We start from the raw sequence: 27,597 nt of genomic DNA on the forward strand, positions 1-27,597 counted from the left end.
GCTATCACATGGTTTGGGATTTGTGGTCTACATGGTTTGTGGTCAAGATCATCTGGGTAAAAGGCTAAAGTAACCTTTCAGTAATTCATTTCACCCCAAAACTGAAGATGACAGATGCACTGAGGTCAGGCAGCAGCTGTGGGGGTAGAAATGAGTCGGTTTCAGGTCAAGTGCCCTCCATCAGAACAGAGTCTAAATGCCATTTGGTTTGGGATTTCCAGCAGTTGCATTTCTTATCAATTTAGTTCCACCTACTAGACTAAATCCAGCAACATCCTGCATTGTGAGTAACTTAACTGGTTTTCTGTATAGTATAGTATAATATAGTAGAGTATAGCACTTTAAATGGAACATGTACCGAGGTACAGTTAAATTCATTTTTATGTACAGTTCAGTACAAGTATCACTATACATAATCACCTGGATACATATTAGATCAGCATCTCAGATACCTATATTTCTTGTTAAAGCTATAAACATGGATCCATCTCAGTTAGACCAATATGTTTTCCTCACTTCAAAGCCTATGCACCGTTAGCTAATGTGTCTTTGGAAAAGCAAGAGGGATGGGGTTTATGAAAGTCCTTATGTAAATATAGTATGAGTTTACTGAATTGTACGATTAGTATGGGTGTCAGTGATTATGGGGAGAAGGCAGGAGAATGGGATTAGGAGGGAGAGATGGATCAGCCATGATTGAATGGTGGAATAGACTTGATGGGCCGAATGGCCTACTTCTGCTCTTATTACTTATAACCTTATGAACTGAGAATAGTACTGAATCCAGATACACAATAAAATGCCATTGAATTGAACCATTGGGTTTCCAGAGCAATGGGATATGGGTCATTACCAGGTGAGGTCATTCAGAGCCAATGGCAAGAAACATGCATTTGAACATTTGTTCTTGGTCTCCCATCTTTCTGCTCGCTTGTTTAAATGTTAGATGAGAAGAGAAAAAGATATACACAAAACTCAGTAAGAAGAACTCATCCATATTGCATACCTTGCTTGGCTGTTTGGGCTTTGGCTTGATGCTAATGAAGACGTCCAACTGCTCCATTAACTGAGTGATCCTCTGTGGCTCCACTTCAATGTCTTCCTTCATGTCAAACATCAACACAAGGGGGAGACAACCCTGGTGCACAGCATTATCAAATGGTTAAGTACATAGATATCGTATCAAGAATTCATCTCCATTTTGCACTGTTCCAATATCACGGAACAGACCAAACCTAATTAAAGTTAGTTTTATGGGGTTAGATCCACGATTCCAACACGGCACACGTCAAGCGTCCAATATCCTGAAACATTTCCGGGAACTGTTTTCATTTTCACGTATTTTCTCTCAGTTGACACAGCTGGAGGTCATTTGGCCCACCCAATCTCTACCGGCAGTCAGACCATTTAGTTTAGTTTAGTTTAACGATACAGCGCGGAAGCAGGCCCTTCGGTCCACGGAGTCCGCACCGACCAGCGATCCCCTCACATTAACACCATCCTCCACACACTAGGGATAATTTAATCACACACACAAAGCCAATTAACTTGCAAACCTGTACGTCTTTGGAGTGTGGGAGGAAACCAATGATCTCGGAGAAAACCCACGCAGGTCACGGGGAGAAAGTACAAACTCCGTACAGACATCACCCGTAGTCAGGTTCGAACCTAGGTCTCTGGCGCTGCAAGCGCTGTAAGGCAACGACTCTACCGCTGCACCATCGTGTTGTCCATCAGTCCTAATCCCTGTAACCTAGTTTCTTTCTTAGACTCGTCAGACTGCCCAGATCCTTCTGCCAGCCACTTATGGGAGCGAGAATTCACTGAGGCCACTTCACCCACCAACATATCTCTGGGACACTTGAGGAAACCAGAGGAAAGGCACATGCAGGCAATGCCCGAGACCAGAATTGAACACAGATCCCTGGAGCTGTGAAGCAGCAGGACTCACAGCTGTACCGTCCATTTCATCAGCAAATAATCATGTATGTTACTTTCTAGAAGTCGGCCATGCAAAAGCCACACTTGGAATTGGTAGATCAACCTGCCATAGTCATAGAGTCTCACAGCATGGAAACAGGCCCAACTTACTTACACCAACCACCATATATAAATAGTCACAAAAAGCTGGAGTAACTCAGCGGGTCAGACAGCATCTCTGGGGAAAATGAATAGGTGACGTTTCGCGTCGAGACAAGAAGGGTCTCTTCGGTTTAAACCAGCATCTGCAGTTCCTTCCTACACATCTCCCAAATATACTTGTCCCACCTGCCAGCGTTTGGCCCATAACCCTCAAAACCTGTAGGAAAGAACTGCAGATGCTGGTTTAAATCGAAGGTAGACACAAAATGCTGGAGTAACTTGGCAGCACCTCTGGAGTGAAGGAATGGGTGGCGTTTAGGGTCGAGGCACTTCTTCAGACTTATACCTTTCCATGTACCACCGCTCTTTGAACGGCTAATTTTGCATCGGATTTCAACGTCGCACAACGTTAGACCTGACTAGTCTATGCTAGATCTCCAAGAAAAGATTCCTAATCTTTTCAATACTCAACTAGCGATATTGAGACTGCTAGTTAATAGTAACTAGAAAGCTGAAACCATACACTCTCCAAATCGCTGGTCAAAAAAGGGGGGGGGGGTGAGTTGGCTTGCAGATGGAGTTAAAAAGTGAATAAAAGTTTTAGATAGATGTACAACATATCAACAATGATACTCACTTAAGAGTTCTCTAGATGCTAAACTTTTAATGGGATAAATGAGAAACATACTCTGGTGAACTGGTGCCATTCATGGTATCAAGAATTCTTAAAGTACTTCACAGTTAATTAAATATTTTTGACGTGTAGTCATTGCATTAAGATAGGGACCATGGCAGCTAATGTGCACACAACCAGCTCCCACCAAGAGCAGTGTGATAATGGCTGGATAATCTGTTTTCGTAGCGATGACGTCTGGGGATAAATATTGGCCAGGACCACTGGGATAACTCCCCTGCTCTGCTCCAAATGGTACCGTGCTATCTATGTGCAGGGAGGAACTGCAGACGCTAGTTTAAACTGAAGATAGATACAAAAGGTTTGGAGTCAGACAGCAACTCTGGAGAAAAGGAATAGATCACTAGGTCATAAGTGATAGGAGCAGAATTAGGCCATTCGGCCCATCAAGTCTACTCTGCCATTCAATCGTGGCTGATCTATCTCTCCCTCCTAACCCTATTCTCCTGCCTTGTCCCCGTATCCCCTGACAGCCATACTAATCAAGAATCTATCTATCTGTACTGTAAAAATATCCATTACGGCCTCCACAGCTTTCTGCGGCAAAGAATTCCACAGATTTACCACCCTCTGACTAAAGAAATTCCTCCTAATTTCCTTCCTTAATGAATGTCCTTTAATTCTATGACCTCTAGTCCTAGACTCTCCCACTAGTGGAAACATCCTCTCCACATCCTCTCTATCCAAACCCTTTACTATTCTGTTCATTTCAATGAGGTCCACCCTCATTCTTCTAAACTCCAGCAAGTATAGGCCGCTGTGCTCACTGTACAGGGCATCAGGTCGATGCCCTTCTTCAGCCTGAGAGTCAGGGGAAAGGGAAACGAGGGATATAACCATATAACAATTACAGCACGGAAACAGGCCATCTCGGCCCTTCTAGTCCGTGCCGAACACTTACTCTCCCCTAGTCCCATCTACCTGCACTCAGACCATAATCCTCCATTCCTTTCCCGTCCATATACCTATCCAATTTATTTTTAAATGATAAAATCGAACCTGCCTCCACCACTTCCACTGGAAGCTCATTCCACACAGCTACCACTCTCTGAGTAAAGAAGTTCCCCCTTATGTTACCCCTAAACTTCTGTCCCTTAATTCTCAAGTCATGTCCTCTTGTTTGAATCTTCCCTACTCTCAGTGGGAAAAGCTTATCAACGTCAACTCAGATATAGACGGTGATATAGAGAGATAAAGAACAAATGAATGAAAGATATGCACAAAGGACAAAGGACATTTATTGTCACATACACCAATTGGTGCAGTGAAATTTGAGTTACCATGCAGCACACAAATAAGATAAACACAACACTCTAGAATTTATCATCAAGCATAAAAACATCCCCCCACAGCGGTATCAACGTTTTCCACTGTGAGGGAAGGCAACAAAGTTCAGTCATCTTCCTCTTGTTCACCTGTGGTCGGCGGCCCGATGTTTCAGGCCCTTCAGGAACGGGGAACACTCTCAGCGGCCTGGAGTTCCGAATCTTCATACTGGAGACCGCGGCTTCCGAAGTCCACAGGCCGAGCTGGGAGGAGTTCCAACACTGGCGATCCTCGGCTAAAGATCCCAGGCCTTCGCGATGTTAAAGTCAGCGCCGCCCGCAGCTGGAAGCCCCGCCGACCACAGCTCCATGGTGTTGAAGTCGGCAGGCCCATCACTCCGGAGCTCCAACACGGCGATCCCGGTAAGGCATCGCCCGCTCCGCGATGGCCATTCAGTGCTGTGCCGCTGCTGAAGCTGAAGCTCCGGCAGGAAAGGCCACGCCAATCCAGATGGTAGGCCACGAGGAGGGAGGGGGAAGATGCGACTCGGAGAATAGACGCATCCTCGACCAGGTAGTGACTGAGAAGACGGTTTCCCTCTCCCCCCCCCCCCACCCCCCACATAAAAAAGACTAAAAGACCTCCAAAAATTAACTTTTAGACAGACTAAAAATAACAAAATGTATGAAAGGACGGACAGCTGCTGGTGAGGCTGCCACACTCGATGGCGCCTCCACTCAACTTGAAAAGGTAACTCGACTTGATAAAGGTAACAGGCCATTGATAGCTGTAATCTAGGTGAAAATGAGTCACCATGAGATTCAACAAGATCAGTGGATATTTTTAAGGCAGAGATAGACAAATTCTTGATTAGAACAGGTTTCAAGGGTTATGGGGAGAAGGCAGTAAAATGGGATTAGGAGGCAGAGATCGGCCGTGATTGAATGCCGGAGTGGATTTGATGGGCCGAATGGCCTAATTCTACTCCTATAACTTGTGAAGATGACTTTGAAGCTAGTACGACTTGGGTTGGGGAGGGATGTAGAGAGCGTGGGGGGGGGGGGGGGGGGGGGGGGGGGTGTGCAAGGGTTACTTGAGGTTAGTGTAATCAATATTCATACCTCTGGGTTGTAAGATGTCCTAGACCGTCTATTATATCTATGCAAGGGAGTAGTCAAACATATGCGGGTCCCCTCGGTGTTATTACACTCAACTTATGGACATTCCACACATGTGAATGTAATGGTGAGACACTCACCATGGGGCCATGGGGCCACAGGCATCTTCTGCCGTGTGAGAACTCAGTTCAGAGCAATGTGTGGGAAGGAACTGCAGATGCGGGTTTATACCAAAGATAGACACATAGTGCTGGAGTAACGCATCTCTGGAGAAAATGGATGGGTGACTTTTCGGGTCGGAACCCTCCTTCAGACCCAGTCTGAGGATACACACTTTTGTGTATCTTCCAGATGATCTGACTGTAATCCTAAGTCTGCATTCTCATCTATGCGCAGTGTCTATTTTCTGTTCAGGGCGACATCCATGCATCTTGCCGAGGAAGCTGGGTGGTTGAATTAAACACCCTGACTTAATTACGCATTGCCCTTGATTGGCTTGTATTTATTTAAACGTGTTACTGAGTGATTGCGTTCCTGACTTGCGAACCGTTCGGGTTATGAGCAATAGGAATGGATCCTTGTCATAACCTGGGGAGTCCCTGTGTAGACAAGAGAGCACGTTAGGAGGGGGACTGGGTGCTTGAATCCTTACCCTGCAATTTAATAAGATCACGGATGTCGCCCCTGGATTTTAAACATTCCAAATTCCTGGGGCGGCAGGGAGACACCGAGCGTCACCCGCGTGTCACCACATGCGTCACGACCCGACCACGACGCAACAACCTCTTTTCAGGCTGTCGCCTAAAATGTCGCCCAAGTGGGACAGACCCTTAAGTCTGCATTCTCATCTATCCACAGTAACCATCCACCCCTTTCCCAATCAGTAACTTATATACCTTTGTCTTTAAAATATTCCAAATATTCACAACTCTGAAGGAAACGGTTTTGCCTTATAAGTCTTAAATGGGTAACCTTTTTTCTACACAGTTACCTTTAGTTACAGTGTTCAAGAAGGAACTGCAGATGCTGGAAAATCGAGGGTACACAAAAATGCTGGAGAAACTCAGCGGGTGCAGCAGCATCTATGGAGCGGAGGAAATAGGTAACGTTTCGGGCCGAAACCCTTCTTCAGACCCTTCTTCTGAAGAAGGGTTTCGGCCCGAAACGTTACCATATAACCATATAACAATTACAGCATGGAAACAGGCCATCTCGGCCCTACAAGTCCGTGCCGAACAACTTTTTTCCCTTAGTCCCACCTGCCTGCACTCATACCATAACCCTCCATTCCCTTCTCATCCATATGCCTATCCAATTTATTTTTAAATGATACCAACGAACCTGCCGCCACCACTTCCACTGGAAGCTCATTCCACACCGCTACCACTCTCTGAGTAAAGAAGTTCGCCCTCCTGTTGCCCCTAAACTTCTGTCCCTTAATTCTGAAGTCATGTCCTCTTTTTTGAATCTTCCCTATTCTCAAAGGGAAAAGCTTGTCCACATCAACTCTATCTATCCCTCTCATCATTTTAAAGACCTCTATCAAGTCCCCCCTTAACCTTCTGCGCTCCAGAGAATAAAGACCTAACTTATTCAACCTATCTCTGTAACTTAGTTGTTGAAACCCAGGCAACATTCCAGTAAATCTCCTCTGTACTCTCTCTATTTTGTTGACATCCTTCCTATAATTGGGCGACCAAAATTGTACACCATACTCCAGATTTGATCTCACCAATGCCTTGTACAATTTTAACATTACATCCCAGCTTCTATACTCAATGCTCTGATTTATAAAGGCTAGCATACCAAAAGCTTTCTTTACCACCCTATCTATATGAGATTCCACCTTCAAGGAACTATGCACGGTTATTCCCAGATCCCTCTGTTCAACTCTATTATTCAATTCCCTACCATTTACCATGTACGTCCTATTTTGATTTGTCCTGCCAAGGTGTAGCACCTCACATTTATCAGCATTAAACTCCATCTGCCATCTTTCAGCCCATTTTTCCAAATGGCCTAAATCACTCTGTAGACTTTGGAAATCCTCTTCATTATCCACAACACCCCCTATCTTGGTATCATCTGCATACTTACTAATCCAATTTACCACCCCTTCATCCAGATCATTGATGTACATGACAAACAACAAAGGACCCAACACAGATCCCTGAGGCACCCCACTAGTCACCTGCCTCCAACCCGACAAACAGCCATCCACCATTACCCTCTGGCTTCTCCCATTCAGCCACTGTTGAATCCATCTTGCTATTCCTGCATTTATACCCAACAGTTGAACCTTCTTAACCAACCTTCCATGAGGAACCTTGTCAAAGGCCTTACTAAAGTCCATATAGACAACATCCACTGCTTTACCCTCGTCAATTTCCCTAGTAACCTCTTCAAGAAATTCAAGAAGATTAGTCAAACATGACCTTCCAGGCACAAATCCATGTTGACTGTTCCTAATCAGACCCTGTTTATCCAGATGCTTATATATATTATTTCTAAGTATCTTTTCCATTAATTTGCCCACCACTGAAGTCAAACTAACCGGTCTATAATTGCTAGGTTTACTCTTAGAACCCTTTTTAAACAATGGAACAACATGCGCAGTACGCCAATCCTCGGGGACTATTCCCGTTTCTAATGACATTTGAAATATTTCTGTCATAGCCCCGGCTATTTCTACACTAACTTCCCTCAATGTCCTAGGGAATATCCTGTCAGGACCTGGAGACTTATCCACTTTTATATTTTTCAAAAGTGTCAGTACTTCTTTTACTTTGAAACTCATAGTATCCATAGCTACTCTACTAGTTTCCCTTACCTCACATAATTCAATATCCTTCTCCTTGGTGAATACCGAAGAAAATAAATTGTTCAATATCTCCCCCATCTCTTTTGGCTCTGCAGATAGCTGTCCACTCTGTCTCTCCATTGGACCAATTTTATCCCTCGTTATCCTTTTGCTATTAATATAGCTGTAGAAACCCTTTGGATTTACTTTCACCTTACTTGCCAAAGCAACCTCATATCTTCTTTAGCTTTTCTAATTTCTTTCTTAAGATTCTTTTTACATTCCTCAAGCACCTCATTTACTTCATGCTGCCTATAATTATTGTAGATCTCCCTCTTTTTCCGAACAAGATATCCAATTTCCCTTGAAAACCAGGGCTCTTTCCAATTTTTACTGTTTCCTTTCAACCGAACAGGAACATAAAGATTCTGTACTCTTAAAATTTCCCCTTTAAATGTCCTCCATTTCTCTTCTACATCTTTCCCATAAAACAAAATGTCCTAGTTCACTCCTTTTAAATCATCTCGCATCTCATCAAAGTTAGCCTTTCTCCAATCAAAAATCTCAACCCTAGGTCCAGTTCTGACCTTCTCCATAATTATATTGAAACTAATGGTATTGTGATCACTGGACCCGAAGTGCTCCCCAACGCATACCTCCGCCACCTGTCCCGTCTCATTTCCTAACAGGAGGTCCAGCACTGCCCCTCCTCTAGTAGGTACCTCTATGTATTGTTGCAAAAAACTATCCTGCACACATTTTACAAACTCCAAACCATCCAGCCCATTTACAGAATGTGTTTCCCAGTCTATGTGTGGAAAGTTGAAATCTCCCACAATCACTACCTTGTGCTTACTACTAATATCTGCTATCTCCTTACATATTTGCTCTTCCAATTCTCGTTCCCCATTTGGCGGTCTATAATACACCCCTATAAGTGTTGCTACACCTTTCCCACTTCTCAGTTCCACCCAAATAGCCTCCCTAGATGAGCCCTCCAATCTATCCTGCCAAAGCACTGCTGTAATATCTTCCCTGACTAGCAATGCAACACCTCCACCTCTTGCCCCTCCAATTCTATCACACCTGAAGCAACGAAATCCTGGAATATTTAGTTTCCAATCACAGCCCTCCTGCAACCATGTTTCACTGATCGCCACAACATCATACTTCCAGGTGTCTATCCAGACTCTAAGCTCGTCCACCTTTCTTACAATGCTCCTAGCATTAAAATATGCACATTTAAGAAACCCCCCGGCTCTTATTCTCTGTTACCTATTTCCTTCGCTCCATAGATGCTGCTGCACCCGCTGAGTTTCACCAGCATTTCCCTACCTTTAGTTACAGGTTCACTTGCAAAAGAAAACGTATAAGGGGGGGGGGGGTCAATGATCTAAGGGAGGGAGGGAATGAAGATAAAGAATATTAGTCAAGAAACCGCGCTCGTCAAATTACTGGGACTAAAGACTGTAAATCTCCAGAGCCTGACAATTTACATTCTAAAAGAAGTGGCCCTGGTAATAGTGGATGTTTTGCAAAATTCTTTAGATTGTAGTGTGGTCGCGACAGATTGGAGTGGGGCAAATGAGACCCCACAGACATCAGTCACGGACAAGAACTCTAACAACTGAACCACATTCAGTGAGGAGATAGTTTCCTTCATAGGCTATATGGTACCACTGCATTTAATGTTAAGAACGCTGGAAACATTAAGAAGAAGTAACTGAAGTATTAGTACGTGAATTTACATTCCCATTGGCCATGAACAAAGAAGGATCCGGCGTGTGGGGGGGGGGGGGCGCCGTGGACCGCCGATATCGAGAACAAAGGATGACCTGGCATGGGGGGAGGGGGCGAAAATTAAGGGGCTCCACAAGTGGAATATGTTAAAACTGATTTGTGTTAAAATGGAAATACTTGGTACCTTTTTCGGTGCCCTTTAAGTGGCGCCACTTTGCATACCATGGATATGCAAAACAAAGAATATCACTGCAACTTGTCCCATTTGATAAGAAAATATCATTCATTCACTCAAAAAATGGCTTGTTGTGTTGAAGAACTTGGTTCAATGCAGAGGGAGCTATTATATATTTGGACATGTCTGGTGTCGTTAAAATTCAATCGGGGCCAACCTCATCTTCATCACTTGGCGTGCAAGTTGGCAAGTGGATCAAACGCCTCACTGTACAACCTGCCCAACTCATAATCCGCCTGGTTTCATTGGAAAGAATATTGAGAGGGCTAGGAACATAAAATTATGACTTTGGTTCCTTTACTGTAAGCCTGTTTGGTAATTCAGTCTCGATCTTGGCTGATGTCAACTTTATTCATGGGGTTTTGGTTGTTTTATTTACAATCCACATAACTTTGCCTCTCATAAACTAATCAAGCACAATTCTGAAATGTTTTTGGGCCAGAGATTTCTAGATTTCCACCTCTGGTTCCAATTCTAAGGCCGTGCCTCTCGTTTTCTTCAATCCCATGCGTTCCAGGATACCATTTCTCAATCTACCCTATAAATCCCTTGTATGACAAGTACTGTCATTCCTTCAAGCTCTTTTCTTCTATACTCAAGTGAATACATCGCTTGGCTCAGAACACATGCTCATAATTTAACCCATTCAATTTTGGAATGCTTCTGTCGACTATCCGGCACTGAACTTAATTCCTCTGAAAACAGATGAACTTAGTGCTTCATAAGACAGCAGACCAACAGCACAAGATCCATTCAAGAGAGAGTTATGGGCTTGTCCCACTTGGCAATTTTTTAGGCAGCTTCCAGCGACTGTCATAGTCGTAGCAGGTCGCCGAAAAACCGGCGACAACCTACGTCATCCTGGCGACAACCTACGACAGCACCTACGTCAGGTGCTTGGTGTCAAACCCACTGTTGCCGAATATTTTTCAACATGTTGAAAATTTAGCGGCGACCAGAAAGACGCTACGACTTTTTGCGCGACTGAGGAGACGACTCCCGGCGACCACCGGCGAACATGTGGCGACAAACTAGTCGCCTGTAGTTGCCTAAAAAATCACCTAAGTGGGACGGGCCCATTAGATAGCTCTTAGGGCTAATCAGGGAATCAAGGGATATGGGGAAAAAGCAGGAACTGGGTACTGATTCTGGATGATCATATTGAGTGGCGGTGCTGGCTCGAAGGGGCGAATGGCCTATTCCTGCACAGACTTTCTATGCATTTATCTAAATTCTCATCTCAAGCTGGAATGAGTACAGAGAAGATTTACCAGGATGTTGCTCGGACTTGAGGGCCTGAGCTGTCGGGTGAGGTTGGACAGGCGAGGACTTTATTCCTTGAAGTGCAGGAAGATGAAGGGTGATCTTACAGAGGTTTATAATATAATGAGGGGAATAGATAGCATAGGTGCACAGAGTATTTTACCTACATTCGAGAACCAGAGGACATAGTTGAAGGTGAGAGGGGAATGATTTATAATAGGAACCTGAAGGGCAACCTTCTCACACAGAGGATGGTGGGTATATGAAATGAGCTGCCGGAGGAGGTAGCTGATCCAGGTATTATAACAACATTTAAGAGACGATTGACTGGTACATGGGTAGGAAAGGCTTAGAGGATTCTGGTCCAAACATGGGATTAGTAGAGATGGGGCATCTTGGCAGAATGGGCAAGTTGGACCGAAGGGTGTGTTTCCATGCTGGATAACTCTATAACTAAATAGTTTTATACGCATGACCACACGCATTCAGTGATAATGCAAAGGGAAATTCCTCCAGCATTGAACATAGAACAGAACAGCACAGGGAACAGGCCCTTCGGCCCCAATGTCTGTATCGAACATGACGCCAAGTTAAACTAACCTCTGCCTGCAGGTGATCAATGTCCCTTCATACCATATATATCTATAAGCCTATCTTCAATGCCACCAACATATCTGCCTCCACCACCACCATTCCTGGCAGCGCATTCGAGGCATCCATCACTCACGGTTTAAAAAAACTTGCCCCGCTCATCTCCTTTAAACTTTGTCCCTCTCAAAGCTATACCCTCCAGTCTTTGACATTTTCACCCTGGGTTCTGACTGTCTGCCCCGTCTATGAGGCTCATAGTTTTACATTGTTATACCATGTCTCCAACTTGGTGGGTGGAATGGCCAGGCTCTGTGTTGTATACCTTTCAAGAGCTTTAACCATGTGGGTACCACTTGGGCATTCATTCCTGTCCAAGTCACACACCATAGTGACTTGGATACACGTTGAATTTCTTTATCATTGCATTGCTTGGTGCAGACAATGGCAAGCTGGCTCAGAAGAGAAATATGCTCCCTCTGCCATTACTGACTGATCAATTTGGAATTTTCAAGTTTGTACGTTCTCCCCCGTGACCTGCGTGGGTTTGCCCTGAGATTTTCGGTTTCCTCCCACACTCCAAAGACGTACATGTTTGTTTGGTACAAATGCATACATTTAAAATTGGCTTGGTACAAATGTATACATTTAAAATTGTCCCTAGTGTGTGTGTGTAGGGTAGTGTTAATGTGCGGGAATCGCTGGGTTGGGTTTTTTGAAAATATATGCAAATCCAAAACAAAAACTACTTTAAAATACCACAAACTCAAAGCAAAGTCTTACACCTTTCAGAAATCTACTGTATTTTTTTAAATCAATATGTCCATTTAAGAAGCGTCAAGAGCAGTGGTAGAGTTGCTGCCTTACAACGCCAGAGACCCGGGTTGAATCCTGACTACAGGTGCTTGTCTGTACGGAGTTGTCTGTACGTTCTCCCTTGTGACCGCCCCTTAATGAAGCAGTCTGCTGAAATGCATAATTTACTTCAAGCCCGCACAGTCGGGGGGAAATTCAAGTCTCACATCCATTCAACTGCATTGTTAGGATGCAGCTATTCTCCAGTGAGGGAGAGCATTCACCATTTGATTGCAATGGCGGGTTCTGCCAGCTCACTTAGTTTAGTTTAGTTTAGTTTAGCTTAGTTTAGAGATACAGCCCTGAAACAGAACCTTCGACCCACCGAGTCAGAGCCGACCAGCTATCCCTGCACATTAACACTACCCTACACACACTAGGGACAGTTTTACATTTACACCAAGCCAATTAACCTACAAACCTGTACGTCTTTGGCGTGTGGGAGGAAACTGGAGCACCAGGAAAAAACCCACGCTGGTCACGGGGAGAACGTACAGACAAGCACCCGTAGTCAGGATTGAACCCGGGTCTCTGGCGTTGTAAGGCAGCAACTCTACCGCTGCGCCACCGTGCCGCTACTATGTGCCGATTACAAAATGTTATATTTTGAAAATCCGGCACTCTACTGAAAACAAAGAGCAGGTGGCACTAAAGGAGCTGCATTTATGGCTTGCTTCAGGTTGCTAGGGCCACTATGTACATGGCTGGGATATTGTTGTGGCCAATATAAACTCACCATGAAGTCAGATACCAGCCAGACTAGGCAGGGAAGCCAGGTTTCCATCCCCTGAAGCACATTAGTCACTAACTGCAGTCCAGCAGGTTTATGGCAATGTTTTCTGGTGCCACCCTGAGCGACCAGATTTAATTAATTCCGTTTGAAATTTGTCATGCTGGCAATTGAACTCATGACATCTGGGAAGCGAGTCTTGAACCATAAAAGTGTAATAATATCTGGAAAGATGAATGGAACCAGCTCAACACACGAGCCCACGACTGGATGGAGAGAGGAATCACTCCGACTGAATGCCTCGCCAGCGGGCACGACCTCCCATGGCCAACCTGGAAGACCCTCAACAGATTACGAGTGGAGCAGCGGAGGTGCAAAGCACTTATGAAAGCATGGAACTACCAGGCAGAAGACACATGCAGCTGTGGAGCAGTACAGACAATGTCCCACCTACTGGAGTGTGACGACACCCCCCAGCGCAGCCCCCAGGACCTGGCTGAACCGACCCGACCAGCTGTGACCTGCGCCAGATACTGGCAGAACGACATCTGAGATTGCAACGGACTCGAAGAAGAAGAAGAATATCTGCAATGCAATTCTAGTAACTTCACCACCAATCCATCATACACAAGCCAACAATATAAAAATATCTAAGATATAGACACAAAATGCTGGAGTAACTCAGCATCTCTGGAGAAAAGGAATAGGTGACGTTTCTGGTCGAGACCCTTCTTCAGACTGAGAGTCAGGGGAAAGGAAAATGAGAGATATAGACGGTGATGTAGAGAGATATCGAACATATGAATGAAAGATGTGTAAAAAAGTAACAATGATAAAGGAGACAGGCCATTGTTAGCTGTGGTCTAGGTCAGTGATTCCCAACCTGGGGCCATGGCAAATTTCAGGGGGGCCACAGAAAAAAATTGGGATTTATGGGGCCACAGGTTCAATGAAGGGGGCCACAGGTTCAATGAAGGGGGCCACAGAGCTACCACCCTGTTGCCTCCTAAATTTCAGTTCTAATACATTTTAATCTATGTAGTTGAAATGTTTTTGATGTTTGTGGAATAGAATAAAAGAGAATATATGTGCAATTAATAGACACTGATATTTTTATGGAAGGTATTTTAATATTGAAGTACTTTTTTTCCGCTAATAATGTCAGGGGGGGGGGGGGGGGGTGGGCACAGAAAAATTAAAAGATCCCAAGGGGGCCATGAGCTAAAAAAGGTTGGGAACCACTGGTCTAGGTGAAAAAGAGATTTCAGGCAATGAGACTCAACAAGACGACTTTGGAGCTAGTACGACGGGTGGGGGAGGGACATAGAGAGAGGCTTGCAAGGGTTCCTTGAAGTTAGAGAAATCAATATTCATACCTGGGTTGTCAGCTGACTCAGCATAAAAATATTTGTGTTTTAATGTTTGAGAGACCCACTCAAAAAGAGCTTTGACGTTTCTCGCCGTGACCGCGTAACTAAGCCATAAAGAAATTATTGCTTTGTCAAATTAACAAGTAATTTTCAACCATAATAAAACTTCCCAGTAAAAGCAATGGCCAATGATTCTTCCAATGGCCCATGTATCAAAGTTAATGCATACCATGAGATATTGTCTAGCTAGACAGACGGACTCAATGGTGCCCTGGAGGTAGACTGTGGACTTCTTCTGGGGATTGCTCGGATCTGGAAAGTGGATCTGGGCTCCAGCTCTCTGCATTATGTGCTTAATGTTATTCCCATTGCGACCCATCATGAAGAGATGGTGTTGAGGTGCAATGTCCAGTTGTGTGCTGACGGGTATGGCGCTCCCCAGACTTCCAGCTAGGTGCTCCAGCAACATGGCCGTCCCTTCCTGAAACAAAACCAGACACGTTACATTAGGCGCACTGCATTCTCTGACAAAAGCCTGCAAGCTGGTCAGATGTCTCCAGTGATGTCTCCAGTTGAAGAACCCACTGCCTACGTCCAGTCTACTAACAGGTGGCGCAGCTGTAGAGTTGCCGCCTTCCAGCACCAGAAACCCGTGTTCAATCCTGACTATGGCCGCTTGCCTGTGCGTAGTTTGTACGTTCTCCCCGTGCCCTGCTTGGGTTTTCTCTGAGATCTCCAGTTTCCTCCCTCAGTCCAAATACATACAGGTTTGCAGGATCGTTGCCTTGGTATAAATGTAAATTGGACAGTGTTAATGTGCGGGAGTCGCTGGTCAATGTGGACTCAGTGGGCCTTAGGGTCTGTATCTATAAAACGAAAACTAATAAAACTAAAACTTGACATTAAAGTCAGTGCACAGAGTGGGGCCCTAGTGGCTCTCAGTACGTTTTTGATAACATTTCATTAATCTCAGTTCCAGTTTTAGTTCAGGATTTTTTAGGAGCTTCTGAAGCCACTGAAGGAGGTTGAGGAAAGGTTGAATGGAAGCTGAGATAGTCCTACAAAGGGCACAGAGGTCAAGAGGAAATTTAATGCTGGTGCTCAACAAAATAAATGGGGATAAACTGTTTTTAAAAGCAGGGGATGAGGGCAAATGGAACAAAGAATTAAAATAATATACAGAAGAACATGAGGAGAAGATATTCTTTTCATGTTTTTATACAGCGACTTCTTAGGGTCCAAAATCAACTGCTTGAAACGGTGATGGAAGCAGTTTCAGTAGTAATTTTCATGAGAATTCAATAAATACTAGAAAAAGAAACATATGCAGGGCTGACAGAGTAACCGGATAGCTCTTTCAAAGTCCTTGCTCAAATACCATCTTACTTATTAAAATATTCTACGTCTATGGAACTGGTGTGTTAGAATGCTGGGAACTGCATTCTGCTGCACTCTGAATGTTCCCCTTTGCTATTTAGTTTAGTTTGGAGATACAGCACGGAAACAGGCCCTTCGGCCCACCGAGTCCGCGCCGACCAGCGATCCCTGCATATTAACTCCATGCACTACCCAAACACACTATGAATTTTACATTCACGCCAAGCCAATTAACCCTACGTATTTGGAGTGTGGGAGGAAAATGAAGATCTCGGAGAAAACCCACACGGTCACGGGGAGAACATACAAACTCCGTACAGCCGGTCGGGATCGAACCCGGGTCTCTGGCACTGTAAGCGCTGTAAGGCAGCAACTCTACCGCTGTTGCACCCTGCCTCCCATGTGCTCTACCTATTGTACTTTTGTTTGACTTTAATGTATTTATGCATGGTATGTCTTATCTGTACAGCATGCAAAACAAAGCTTTGCACTCCACCTTGTTTAGTTTAGTTTATTGTCACGTGTATAGAGGCACAGTGAAAAGCGTTGTGTGCTAATCAGTAGGCGGAAAGACAATACATGATTACAATCGAGGCATCCACAGTGTACGGAAAAATGATAAATGGAATAACATGAATAATGTTTAGTGCATGGTAGAATCCAGCAAAGTCCAATTACAGATTGTCCGATGGTCTCCAATGAGGTAGATAGCAGCTCAGGACCGCTCTCTAGTTGTTGGTAGGATGGTTCAGTTGCCTGATAACAGCTGGGAAGAAACTGTCCCTGAATCTGGAGGTGTGTGTTTTCACACTTCTATACCTCTTGCCTGATGGGAGAGGGGAGAAGAGGGAGTGGCCGGGGTGCGACTCATCCTTGATTATGCCGCTGGGTTTGCCGAGGTCTAAATGGAGTCAATGGATGGGAGGTTGGTTTGTGTGACGGTTTGTGTGACGTTCACAATTCGCTAGTGATGGTGTGAAGTTCGCAATTCTCTGCAATCTCTTGTGGTCTTGGATGGAGTTGGTTCCAAAACCATGCTGTGATGCATCCCCACAAAATGCATTCTATGGCACATCTGACGATACATCTGTCGACAATAAATCTAAAAGAACCTAAACAGCAACTGCAGTTCCTTGTTTCCAAAACGATTCTATCAATTTTAAACTAGTCGAGAGAGACATGCTAGACATTTTTGCAACTGTTTACTATGTACTGTACTATAGGCAAATGAAGCATCTTCAGAGCACTGGGAGCATTCTCACCTTGACTGCTGCAGCATTGTTCTGAGACCCTCGAACAATGACTGTAGCACCGTACATGCGAGATCGTTGTTTGAACGATATGGAAATGTTGTACGTCTGGGATAGATGCTGGATCGTGGGTGAGTTGGGGTCAGGAATTGGCTGCAAAATGCCAGCAATCGGCAAATCAAACATCATCACCAGGGGAAGTAGCTCCTAGGTGGCAAAGCAGTCCAAAATCGCTGTTACTACTAAAATACTGCAAGTGCATATGCTGTTATAACGAACAAGAATAAACATTTTTGCAAGAAAAATAAAGTCTATTCACTGTACAATTGAGATATTATGCATGCATACACAATGTGTGATTTATTTTGAAGAAAGGACGTTTAAACAATTAAATAACTTGCTGCAGGCTCCAAGACATTTTTATTCAACTTTAATTCTGAATTCATTTCTGCACATAATTTAATCCAGTACTTTCATATCGTGCACCTTCAGGAAATATTTTCTTTTGTATTCTGCCTTGCATTGTGTGAAATGGGGTAGTGTTCTATCATCTTTTGCAAGTAGCATGTAATAACTTTTATATTGTTTCTTGAATCCACAATCATCAAATAAGCCCCATTCAGCCAAATGTGCCCTGCCAGCTCTTTGTGTGATCTATTGAGTAAAAGGCCTGTCCCACCAGCATGCGATTGCGTGCGTCTAGCGCGACCAAATGGAAGCGGAGCTCACGCTAAGTATGCGGTAAATACGCGCAAAGTTCGCGCGTGACGTAATTTACGGGCGGGCCGACTGAATTTGGACGTCGTACGGCGTCGGGCGGTGACGTCATCACGCGACGGCACGCCGGGCGGTGACATCATCGCGCAACGCCACGCGCTAGGCGTACGCCATCAAGACGATGCGTACGCCCTCAATCCGCCTGCGAGCCGACAGGCCGTTGGCTCGCGGAATTTTCGGACAGTGCGGTATTTTCGGAGCCACGCGCGATGTCGGGACCAGCCCCGCACAACTCCATAAGCCTCCGCGGTTCGAAGTGAGACCGGCCCCGCGCGGCCGTATGCCTCAAGCGACCACGTTTGGTCGCACTAGACGCATGCAATCGCATGCTGGTGGGACAGGCCCTTAAGTCCACCTACCCCATTCAATTCCCCTCTGAAAATGGTGGGTGTTTGGGGTTTTGGCCAACTTTCTCAATCCCAAATAAGAGACAAACGGTCAAAATAAGGGACAAATTCCTGACGGCAATTCGTTGACCGACTCGGCCGTGGCTGGGTGAATGATGAGTTGGCCCGGGTGCTGGACTGCACACAAAGCCCAGCCGGCGGGCCAGCTGATGAGTTTTGGCCTGGGTCGCACCGGCACCCCATCCAACTCATGAACCGATGATCGGCCATGAGAAAGGAGCGTGGTGGTGTTGGCGGTAAGCGAAGGACCGAAGGTCGGACAGCTGGCCGGTCTACCGACCGACGAGGCCACAGGCGAGGAGGTGCTGCTACTGTACTCCATGGGCTGCACTACGTCAGGATAGGTGAGGTGGGGCCGGACGCGGCGCTCCGATCCGACAGTCCCCTCGACCCGAGTAGCAACAGTCAAATACGGGACAAGGGCGGACCCATATGGGACAAACCAATTTAGCCCAATATACAGGAGGCCGTTACATAACATATGCTGCCTCAAACGCAAGAAGAAGAGCCCTAGCCTCCTCAACCTCTCCCTGTAGCTCAGGCCCTCGAGTCCTGGCAACATCCTGGTAATGGGGCTGTCCCACTGTACGAGCTAATTCAAGAATTCTCCCGAGTTTCCCCTGATTCGAACGCGGAGCATTGCGGTAATGGCCGCTCGTAGGTACTCAGGGCTCTCGTGGACATTTTTCACCATGTTGAAAAATCTTCACGAGTCTTCCCGAGCTTACCGCGTTTCCCGAGTACCTGCCGTTAGCGTTACGAGCCGCTAAGAGACGTCCCGAGTTCCGACGTACCCGCTACGTACATTCTACGTGCTTACCACGAGTTAGATTTATTTTTTTAACTCGAGTGAGCTCTTGGATTAGCTTGTACAGTGGGACAGCTCCATCAATCTTCTCTGAACCCTTGCTGTGAAACTGACCTAATGCCAGCTCTGCTTTCCAGCTCTAGATCCCGAAGCTCTTAAAAAAAAAGCCAAAAGATTCGAGTGGCTTTAAAGTCTGAAATGACAACAATCCCATCCATGGTCGCAAGCATCCAATTCATAGAAACATAGAAAATAGGTGCACGAGTAGGCCATTCGGCCCTTCGAGCAAGCACCGCCATTCAATATGATCATGGCTGATCATCCCCAATCAGTATAGGGCTAGATAGGCTCTTAAAGAAAGCGGAGTCAGGAGATATGGGGAGAAGGCAGGAATGGGATACTGATTGGGGATGATCAGCCATGATCACATTAAATGGCGGTGCTGGCTTGAAGAGCCGAATGGCCTACTCCTACACCTATTGTTTATTGTACCCCATTCCTGCTTTCCCCCCCATATCCCTTGATTCCTTTAGCCCCAAGAGTTAAATCTAACTCCCTCTTAAAAACATCCAGTGAATTGGCCTCCACTGCCATCTGTTGCAGTGAATTCCACAGATTCACAACTCTCTGGGTGAAAAAGGTTTTCCTCATCTCAGTCCTAACTGGCCAACCCCTTATTCTTAAACTGTGACCCCTGGTTTTGGACTCCCCCAACATCGGGAACATTTTTCCTATATCTAGCCTGTGCAATCCTTTAAGAATGTTATATGTTTCTATAAGATATCCTCTCATCCTTCTAAAAACCAGTGAGTACAAGCCCAGTCGACCTATTCTTTCATCATATGTCAGTCCTGCCATCCCGGGAATTAACCTCATTTAATTCACAGCAAAAAACAATTCTGAGGATCCTTGTGAAATTGCATTCAGACCATGGCCACAACTATTCTGAGGCTTCCAACTACAATTCAGAAACTTATTTTAATCCATAGGATTCTCTCTCAGATGCCCTCAAGATAAAGACTTGCAAATTTAGTAGGGAACAGCCTGATCCTCCCCACAGACTAGCATGTCCTCCAAACTCTATTCAAGCTAAATGAGCAAAAAAGTTCAGTTTACACAAAATTTGGATGTTCATCAATGAACACTCAAATTTCAAGACGTTTCTGTTTGGTTTGGTCTGATCGTGTGAACGAACATTCACATCTGTGGCTTGGAACTGCGATTAGAGATATGCGAGGTTTTGCCAACAACAGCACAGTATCTGGTCCATACATGTCTCATTGTGTCAGCACTGATGGGGGGGAGGGGGGGGGTTATCCTTCAGTAGCACTGAGTTTTCACATCGCCTCAACCACCCAACCACAGTCAGAATTGGCTCCAAGACTTACCCTTATCCGACTTCTTGCTGCTTCCACACCCGACGGCTGTCCTGCAATGGAGACCTGTAATCAAAGGAGAACCATTGCATTCAATTTGGAAATGTGGCCTGAAGAGTCAAAGAGTCTTTGAGTCATCGAGTGATACAGTGCGGAAACAGCACCTTTGGCCCAACCTGCCCACACCGGCCAACATGTCCCAGCTACGTACGCTAGCCCCACCTGCCACGGTTTGGTCATCTTGGTGTGTATGGGCAGGTTGGAGCGAAGGGTCTGTTTCCATACTGTCCAACTCTATAACGAAATAGTTTTACAAGCATGACCACAAGCATTCAGTGATAATGCAAAGAGAAATTCCTCCAGCATTGAACATAGAACAGTGCAGCCCTTCGACCACAATGTCTGTGTCGAACATGATGCCAAGTTAAACTAAATCTCTGTCTGCAGGTCCCTCCATATCCTGCATATCTATAAGCCTGTGTAAATGCCTCTAAAATACCACCATCATATCAGCCTCCACCACCACCCCTGGCAGCACATCCTTGGGCAACCATCACTCCCGGTTTAAGAAAACCTTCCCTGCACATCCCCTATAAACTTTGTCCCTCTCAAATCAATCCCTCGAGTCTTTGACATTTTCACCCTGGGAAAAAGGTTATGACTGTCCACCCCATTTATGATGCTCAAAGGCTGGGAGTTACCCAGACACTTTAATTCTCCTTCCCATTCCTACACAGACCTTTCTGTCCTAGGTCTCCTCCATTGTCAGAGTGAGGCTAAACGCAAATTGGAGGAACAGCATCTCATATTTTGCTTGGGCAGCTTACAGCCCAGTGGTATGAATATTGATTTCTCTCACTTCAGGTAACCCCGGCATTCCCTCTCTCTCCATCCCTCCCCCACCCAAGTCGCACCAGCTGCTCATTCCCACCACTACAAACAGCTAACAATGGCCTGTTTACTTTATCAACGTTACTTTTTTGCATATCTTTCATTCATTGTTCTTTATCTCTCCACATCACCATCTATATCTCTCATTTCCCTTATCCCTAACCAGTCTGAAGCAAAGATCTTCTAGGTCTGAAGAAGGGTCCCGACCTGAAACGTCACCCATTCCTCCTCTCCAGAGATAATGCCTGTCCCGCTGAGTTACTCCAGCTTTTTGTGTCTATCTCCGGGAGTTACCTGATTGCTTTTCTCTGTCTGGTTGTTCCTGTTGGAGTCTGGGAAATGGATGTGACATCCCGTCTCCTCCATCACCTTTTTGATGTTGTTGCCTCCCTTGCCGATCACGTGGGAGTGTTCCGTATGCGACACATCCATCTTCAGGGTTACCCGATTACTCTGATCCACAGAACAGGAGGGAAACAATTGTAACTTAATGATCACTCTGCATCATTCCTGCCTAGTTCATCAACTCCTTTAGTTCTTTTTTTGTTTCATTACTGAATGGACTCGAATTATGAGCAGCATTTCTCTTCAACAATGCTTGATTGTTCATCTGGGAAAACGAGACATTGGATTGTATTGCAGCAGACTGGTATTACTAGTTGTCAACACAGTGCCTGCATTAATGAACTGAACTGGAGCTGTGGTAACCCATAATCCGGCACCAAACTGGGTTCGTGCTTGGACTGCATTCCCTTCGCTGGGGACCCAGGGGTGGAATGGGCAAAGGGCTGGAAGACTCTGCGCCAGAGGTCAGCTAAAGAGATGGATGAGGGATTTTAGTTCTTGGAAAAGACCTAATTAAACTGTAAATGGAAAAGGGACTGAATACATCGAACTGATGTCCCCATGTCCTTATGGCAGGGAGTTGGGAAAAGAGGAGAGAGAAGGAACAAGAGAGGCAGGGAGATAGAGAGAGAGAGGGAGAGAGAGGGAGAGAGAGAGGCAGAGAGAGAGACACACACACAGAGAGAGAGACACACAGAGAGCGAGGCAGGGAGATAGAGAGAGAGGGGGAGAGAGAGAGAGAGAGAGAGAGAGAGAGGCTAGAGTCGGATGCCTGCCCCTCTTTCGGGCCTACGTCCATGCACGTGTGTCCATGGAGAGGGAACACGCGGTGTCCACGGGGACTGGAGGCCTTCCGTGGGCGCTGGTCACAGCGTGGGTTGAGAGTATTGTGAACAATGAATACAATGTTGTATTATAATGATACTTGATATAGTGTAATTTTTTTGTTTATGATTTGATGTGTTGTATCTTTTGCTGTGTCGAATAAAGTCTTTGAAAGAAAAAAAAAGAGAGAGAGAGAGAGATGTCAAAGGATTAGGGAGCGGGAATGAGCAAGTGGGGAGGAGGAAAGAATCATCTTGGTGATATATAGGGACGACAGATGGCACAATGGGCTAAGTGTTCGGCTGGCGACCGGAAGGTAGCCGGTTCGAATCCCGCTTGGAGTGCATACTGTCGTTGTGTCCTTGGGCAAGATACTTCACCCACCTTTGTCTGTGTGTGAATGTGTGTGAATGTGTGTGAGTGATTGGTGGTGGTCGGAGGGGCCGTAGGCGCAGATTGGCAGCCACGCTTCCGTCAGTCTGCCCCAGGGCAGCTGTGGTTACAGAAGTAGCTTACCACCACCGAGTGTGACTGAGGAGTGAATGAATAATGCGATGTAAAGCGCCTTGAGTATTAGAAAGGCGCTATATAAATCCCATCCATTATTATTATTATTATATCTCTCTCTTCTAACTCCATTCTCCTGCCTTCTCCCCATAACCATTGACACCCGTACTGATGAGTGTCACAAGACTATTGATGAGTGGGTGGGAAGGCGTAAGGACAATGGGGGGGAGGGGGGAGCGGAGCAGGGACTGAGCAAAGAAGAAGGTGTAGAGAGAAGGAGGATGCATGACGTTTGGGGGGACGGATGGGAAAAAGGGGACGTGGAGTGTAGGAGAAAGTGCAAGGGGGCAAAGGAGAGGCAAGGCGTGCAAGAGGGAGGGAATGGGCATGGGGCACTGATAGGGATATGGAATGGGGCAGGACAGGCAGGAGGGGGTGAAGGAAAGGGGGGTGAATGGCAGGAGGGCGGGAAATGGCGGAGGGGTGGGGGGGGTGGGAATAGTAGATTAGGAAAGTGTCAGGAAGGGATGGAGAAGAGGGCATGGGTGGAGGAGGGGACAGGGAAGAGGATTGTAGGCATGGGGGAAGGAAGAGGCAGATATCAGAGAGGGAAGGTTGCATTGTTTAATGAATTGGGGGAAAGGATAAGGAGAAGGAAGGGAGGCGGGACAGGAAAAGAGGGGTTGAGCAATGTGAGTGACAATAGAATTTGGATGGTGGGCCATTCTACATTTTTCACCCATGGACGCTGGGCAAAGGGCCGTTTTCAAGATGGCGGCGGATGGAGAAGAAGATCGATATCGCCAAAAGAATCATCAAGGAAGGACAAGGAAAAGCATTTATTTTAGAGAACTAGAATATAAAAACAGGGATGTAATGCTGAGGCTCTATAAGGCGCTGGTCAGGCCGCATTTGGAGTATTGTGAACAATCTTGGTCACCATATCCGGTGAAGGATGTGCTGGCTCAGGAGAGGGTCCAGAGTAGGTTTACAACAATGATCCCAGGAACGGGTGGGTTAACTTATGAAGCTCATTTGACGGCACTGGGCCTGTACTCGCTGGAGTGTAAAGAATGAGGGGGGGGGGGGGGGAACCTCATTGAAAAGTACAGAATAGTGAAAGGCTTGGATAGAGTAGATGTGGAGAGGATGTTTCCACTAGTGGGAGAGTCTAGGACTAGAGGTCTTAGCTTCAGAATTAAAAGACGTTCCTTTGGGAAGGAGATGAGTAGTCGGTGGATGGTGAATCTGTGGAATTCTTTGCCACAGAAGGCTGTGGAGGTCATCAGTGGATAGTTTTAAAGCTGACATAGATATATTCTTGATCAGTATAGGTGTCTTTGTGCCTTCCCCCATAATGGGAACCATTGTGGGGACATGTTTTTATGTTAAAGCTATTTATTATTGTTATGTTTGTATTCTTTCTTATGTGCTGCATTGGCAAAAGGAATTTCACTACATGTAGGTGTATGTGACAATAAATCAACCTTTGAAACTTTGGACCTTTGGACCTTTGGTGTCAGGGGTTATGAGGAGAATGGGGTTAGGAGGGAGAGATAGATCAGCCATGATTGAATGGCAGAGTCAACTTGATGGGCTGAATGGCCTAATTCTGCTCCTATTACTTATGACCTTATGATCATCATCATCAGAAGGAGAGAGGCAGATATTTGTAGTCTGGGCACTAGATGGAGTGCAGTCCTAGCCATTGAATACCATTGATTAGACTGCACTGAGCTACCACACACACTCCACACAGAGAGTAGACCGCTGCTGGTGGACAATGTGTGAGAAACCGTCCTCCTCACCTTTGTATCCAGGACGGACATGATCCTTTCTTTCGCCTCCTTCACGTTTTCTTTCTTCCCGCCAACTTTAATGTGGGGATCTGCGCAAACATAAGCAAAAACCACACATGAGATGCCAGGCAAGCTGTCCTCATGCAATGGTCCAGAGTTGCAAACTTAACATGAATCCCAACCCAGGAGCCGTGAGCTCGGGTTCGTAGAAACTGGAAGGGCTGTGAGCCCAACAGTGGAGTGCCGCGTGCCGTGTGCCGTTAGGGTTGGCACGGTGGCGCAACGGTAGAGTTGCTGCCTTACAGCGCCAGAGACCTGGGTTCGATCTGAGTTGGATGATCAGCCATGCTCATATTGAATGGCGGTGCAGACTCGACGGGCCGAATGGCCTACTCCTGCACCCATTTTCTATGTTTCTATGATCCTGACGACGGGCGCTGTCTGTATGGAATTTGCAAGTTCCCCCTGTGACCCGCGTGGGTTGAATCCGGGTGCTCCGGTTTCCTCCCACACTCCAAAGACGTACAGGTTTGTAGGTTAATTGGTGACAGTAACATTGTAAATTCTCCCAAGTGTGTCGGATGGAGCTAATGCGGGGGTCGGCACGGACTCGGTGGGCCGAAGGGCCTGTTTCCGCGCTGTATCTCTGAAGTCTAAAGTGTTCCGTGAGGAGCTGCGAGTCTTGCTGTGGGGTGTAATGTGCCCTGTGGTATGTGGGCAGCTAAGGGACTGTGCTATGGAGAGCAGTGTGGCATCTGCGAACATTTATATCAAGAGGACTCCACACTGACAGCACAATAACAAAAACAGAGATGTATTGCTGAGGCAAATTTGGGCCCCATATCTGAGGAAGGATGTGCTGGCTCTGAAGAGGATCCAGAGGAGGTTTACATGAATGATTCCAGGAATGAGTGGGTTGGCATATGATGAGCGTTTTTGACTGCACTGAGCCTCGACTCGCTGGAGGGGACACCTCATTGAAACTTACAGAATAATGAAAGGCGTAGACAGAGTGGATGTGGAAAGGATGTTTCCACTGGTGGGAGAGTCTAGGACCAGAGGTCACAGCCTCAGAATTAAAGGGCGCTCTTTTAGAAAGGAGGTGAGGAAGAACTTCTTTAGTCAGAGAGTGGAACTCATTGCCACAGAGGTCAGTGGATAATTTTTAAGGCAGAGATAGACATATTCTTGATTGGAACTGGTGTCAAGGGTTATGGGGAAAAGGCAGGAAAATGGGATTGGGAGGCAGAGATCAGCCATTGTTGAATGGCGGAGTGGACTCGATGGGCTGAGTGGCCTAATTCTACTGCTATAACTTGTGTGTTGTGTGTGGAGCTCTGGCCGTAGTGTGGAGTGCAATGCTCCCTGTGTTATGTGGGCATCTGTGGGGAGTTGCCATGGAGATCAGTGCGCCGTGTGTCTGGGAGTGAGCTGGGGGCAGCGCTGTGGAGAACTGCTCTTCCTGTACTCTCTGGAGGGAGCTGTGGGCCGCGGGGTGCCGTGCGAGGCTACATGTGTAAGTGTAGCGGACTCTACCGCTGCGCCTCCGCAGTGCCGCCGAATCGTGGCAGCCGATTGGGGAAGGGACGAGGGCGCCACGTGAGAGATGAGCCTCTGCAGCAACGCAGGCTGTCGGGATGCAGTTCGGGACCGAGCTGGAGCCAAGTAACGCGGCATACTTTCAATGACACTATTTACAATCAAGCTGCAGGAATGGTTGTCAGATTTCCAAGTCTGAGCCAGAGACAGGAACTCGAGGCTTTCAAGCCTTCACCCCCACATACCTTCACTTTTGAATGTCTCACTAAGTTCAGGCTCAGACAAAAGCCCCAGATCAAAGTTTATTTTCTTTTAAAAGAGATACAGCATGGAAACAGGCCCTACGGCCCACTGAGACCATGCCTACCCATTGATCACCCCTTCATACTAGTTCCATATTATCCCACTTTTTCATCCACTTCTTACTAGGAGTTCCTTACTTAAATTTCTCGAGGAAATTTTACAGAGGCCAATTAACCCACAAACCCACACTAGTTTTTAGGGTTGTGAGAGGAAACCCACGCAGCCACAGGGAGAACGTGCAAACTCCACACCGACAGCACCCGAGGTCACGATCGAACCTGGGTCACCGGCGCTGCGAGGTAACAGCTCTACCAGCTATGCCTCTGTGCCATTCCTCCCAGTTACATATAGTTCAGGGTCTTAAGTGGCTATCCTTTCCCCGATCAGATCGCAAACATAAATCTAGACTCTTGGTACAGGTGTTTCCAGCAATCTGCCTGTGCCTGCTTGCTCATGAGTTAAAAACGAGCTGTCGTGCAGTCTAACAGGATAAACGCACTTTGTGGGAACAACAGCAGTTCTGATGGAGTCAAAGAACAGTTATATAGGAGCCCACGTGTAGGAAGGAACTGCAGATGCTGGTTTAGACCGAAGATAGACACAAAATGCTGGAGTAACATAGTGGGACAGACAGCATCTCTGGTGGGAAAGA

General features: G+C 46.1%; 1 protein-coding gene across 1 annotated transcript in view; it reads right to left on the bottom strand.

Annotated features, from left to right (window-relative positions):
- Positions 1–27,597, bottom strand: part of bicc1 (BicC family RNA binding protein 1) — a 242,038-nt gene that overhangs the window by 45,980 nt on the left and 168,461 nt on the right. The window contains exons 4-9 of the mRNA XM_033034345.1: positions 25,113–25,192; positions 21,922–22,080; positions 20,749–20,802; positions 17,381–17,575; positions 14,971–15,222; positions 1,007–1,138 (exon numbers count right to left, since the gene is read on the bottom strand). Of these exons, the coding sequence (XP_032890236.1) occupies positions 1,007–1,138; positions 14,971–15,222; positions 17,381–17,575; positions 20,749–20,802; positions 21,922–22,080; positions 25,113–25,192 (872 nt within the window). The remainder of the gene's footprint in view (positions 1–1,006; positions 1,139–14,970; positions 15,223–17,380; positions 17,576–20,748; positions 20,803–21,921; positions 22,081–25,112; positions 25,193–27,597) is intronic.

The sequence above is a fragment of the Amblyraja radiata genome, chromosome 15, assembly GCF_010909765.2.
Source record: "Amblyraja radiata isolate CabotCenter1 chromosome 15, sAmbRad1.1.pri, whole genome shotgun sequence".
Taxonomy (NCBI): domain Eukaryota; kingdom Metazoa; phylum Chordata; class Chondrichthyes; order Rajiformes; family Rajidae; genus Amblyraja; species Amblyraja radiata.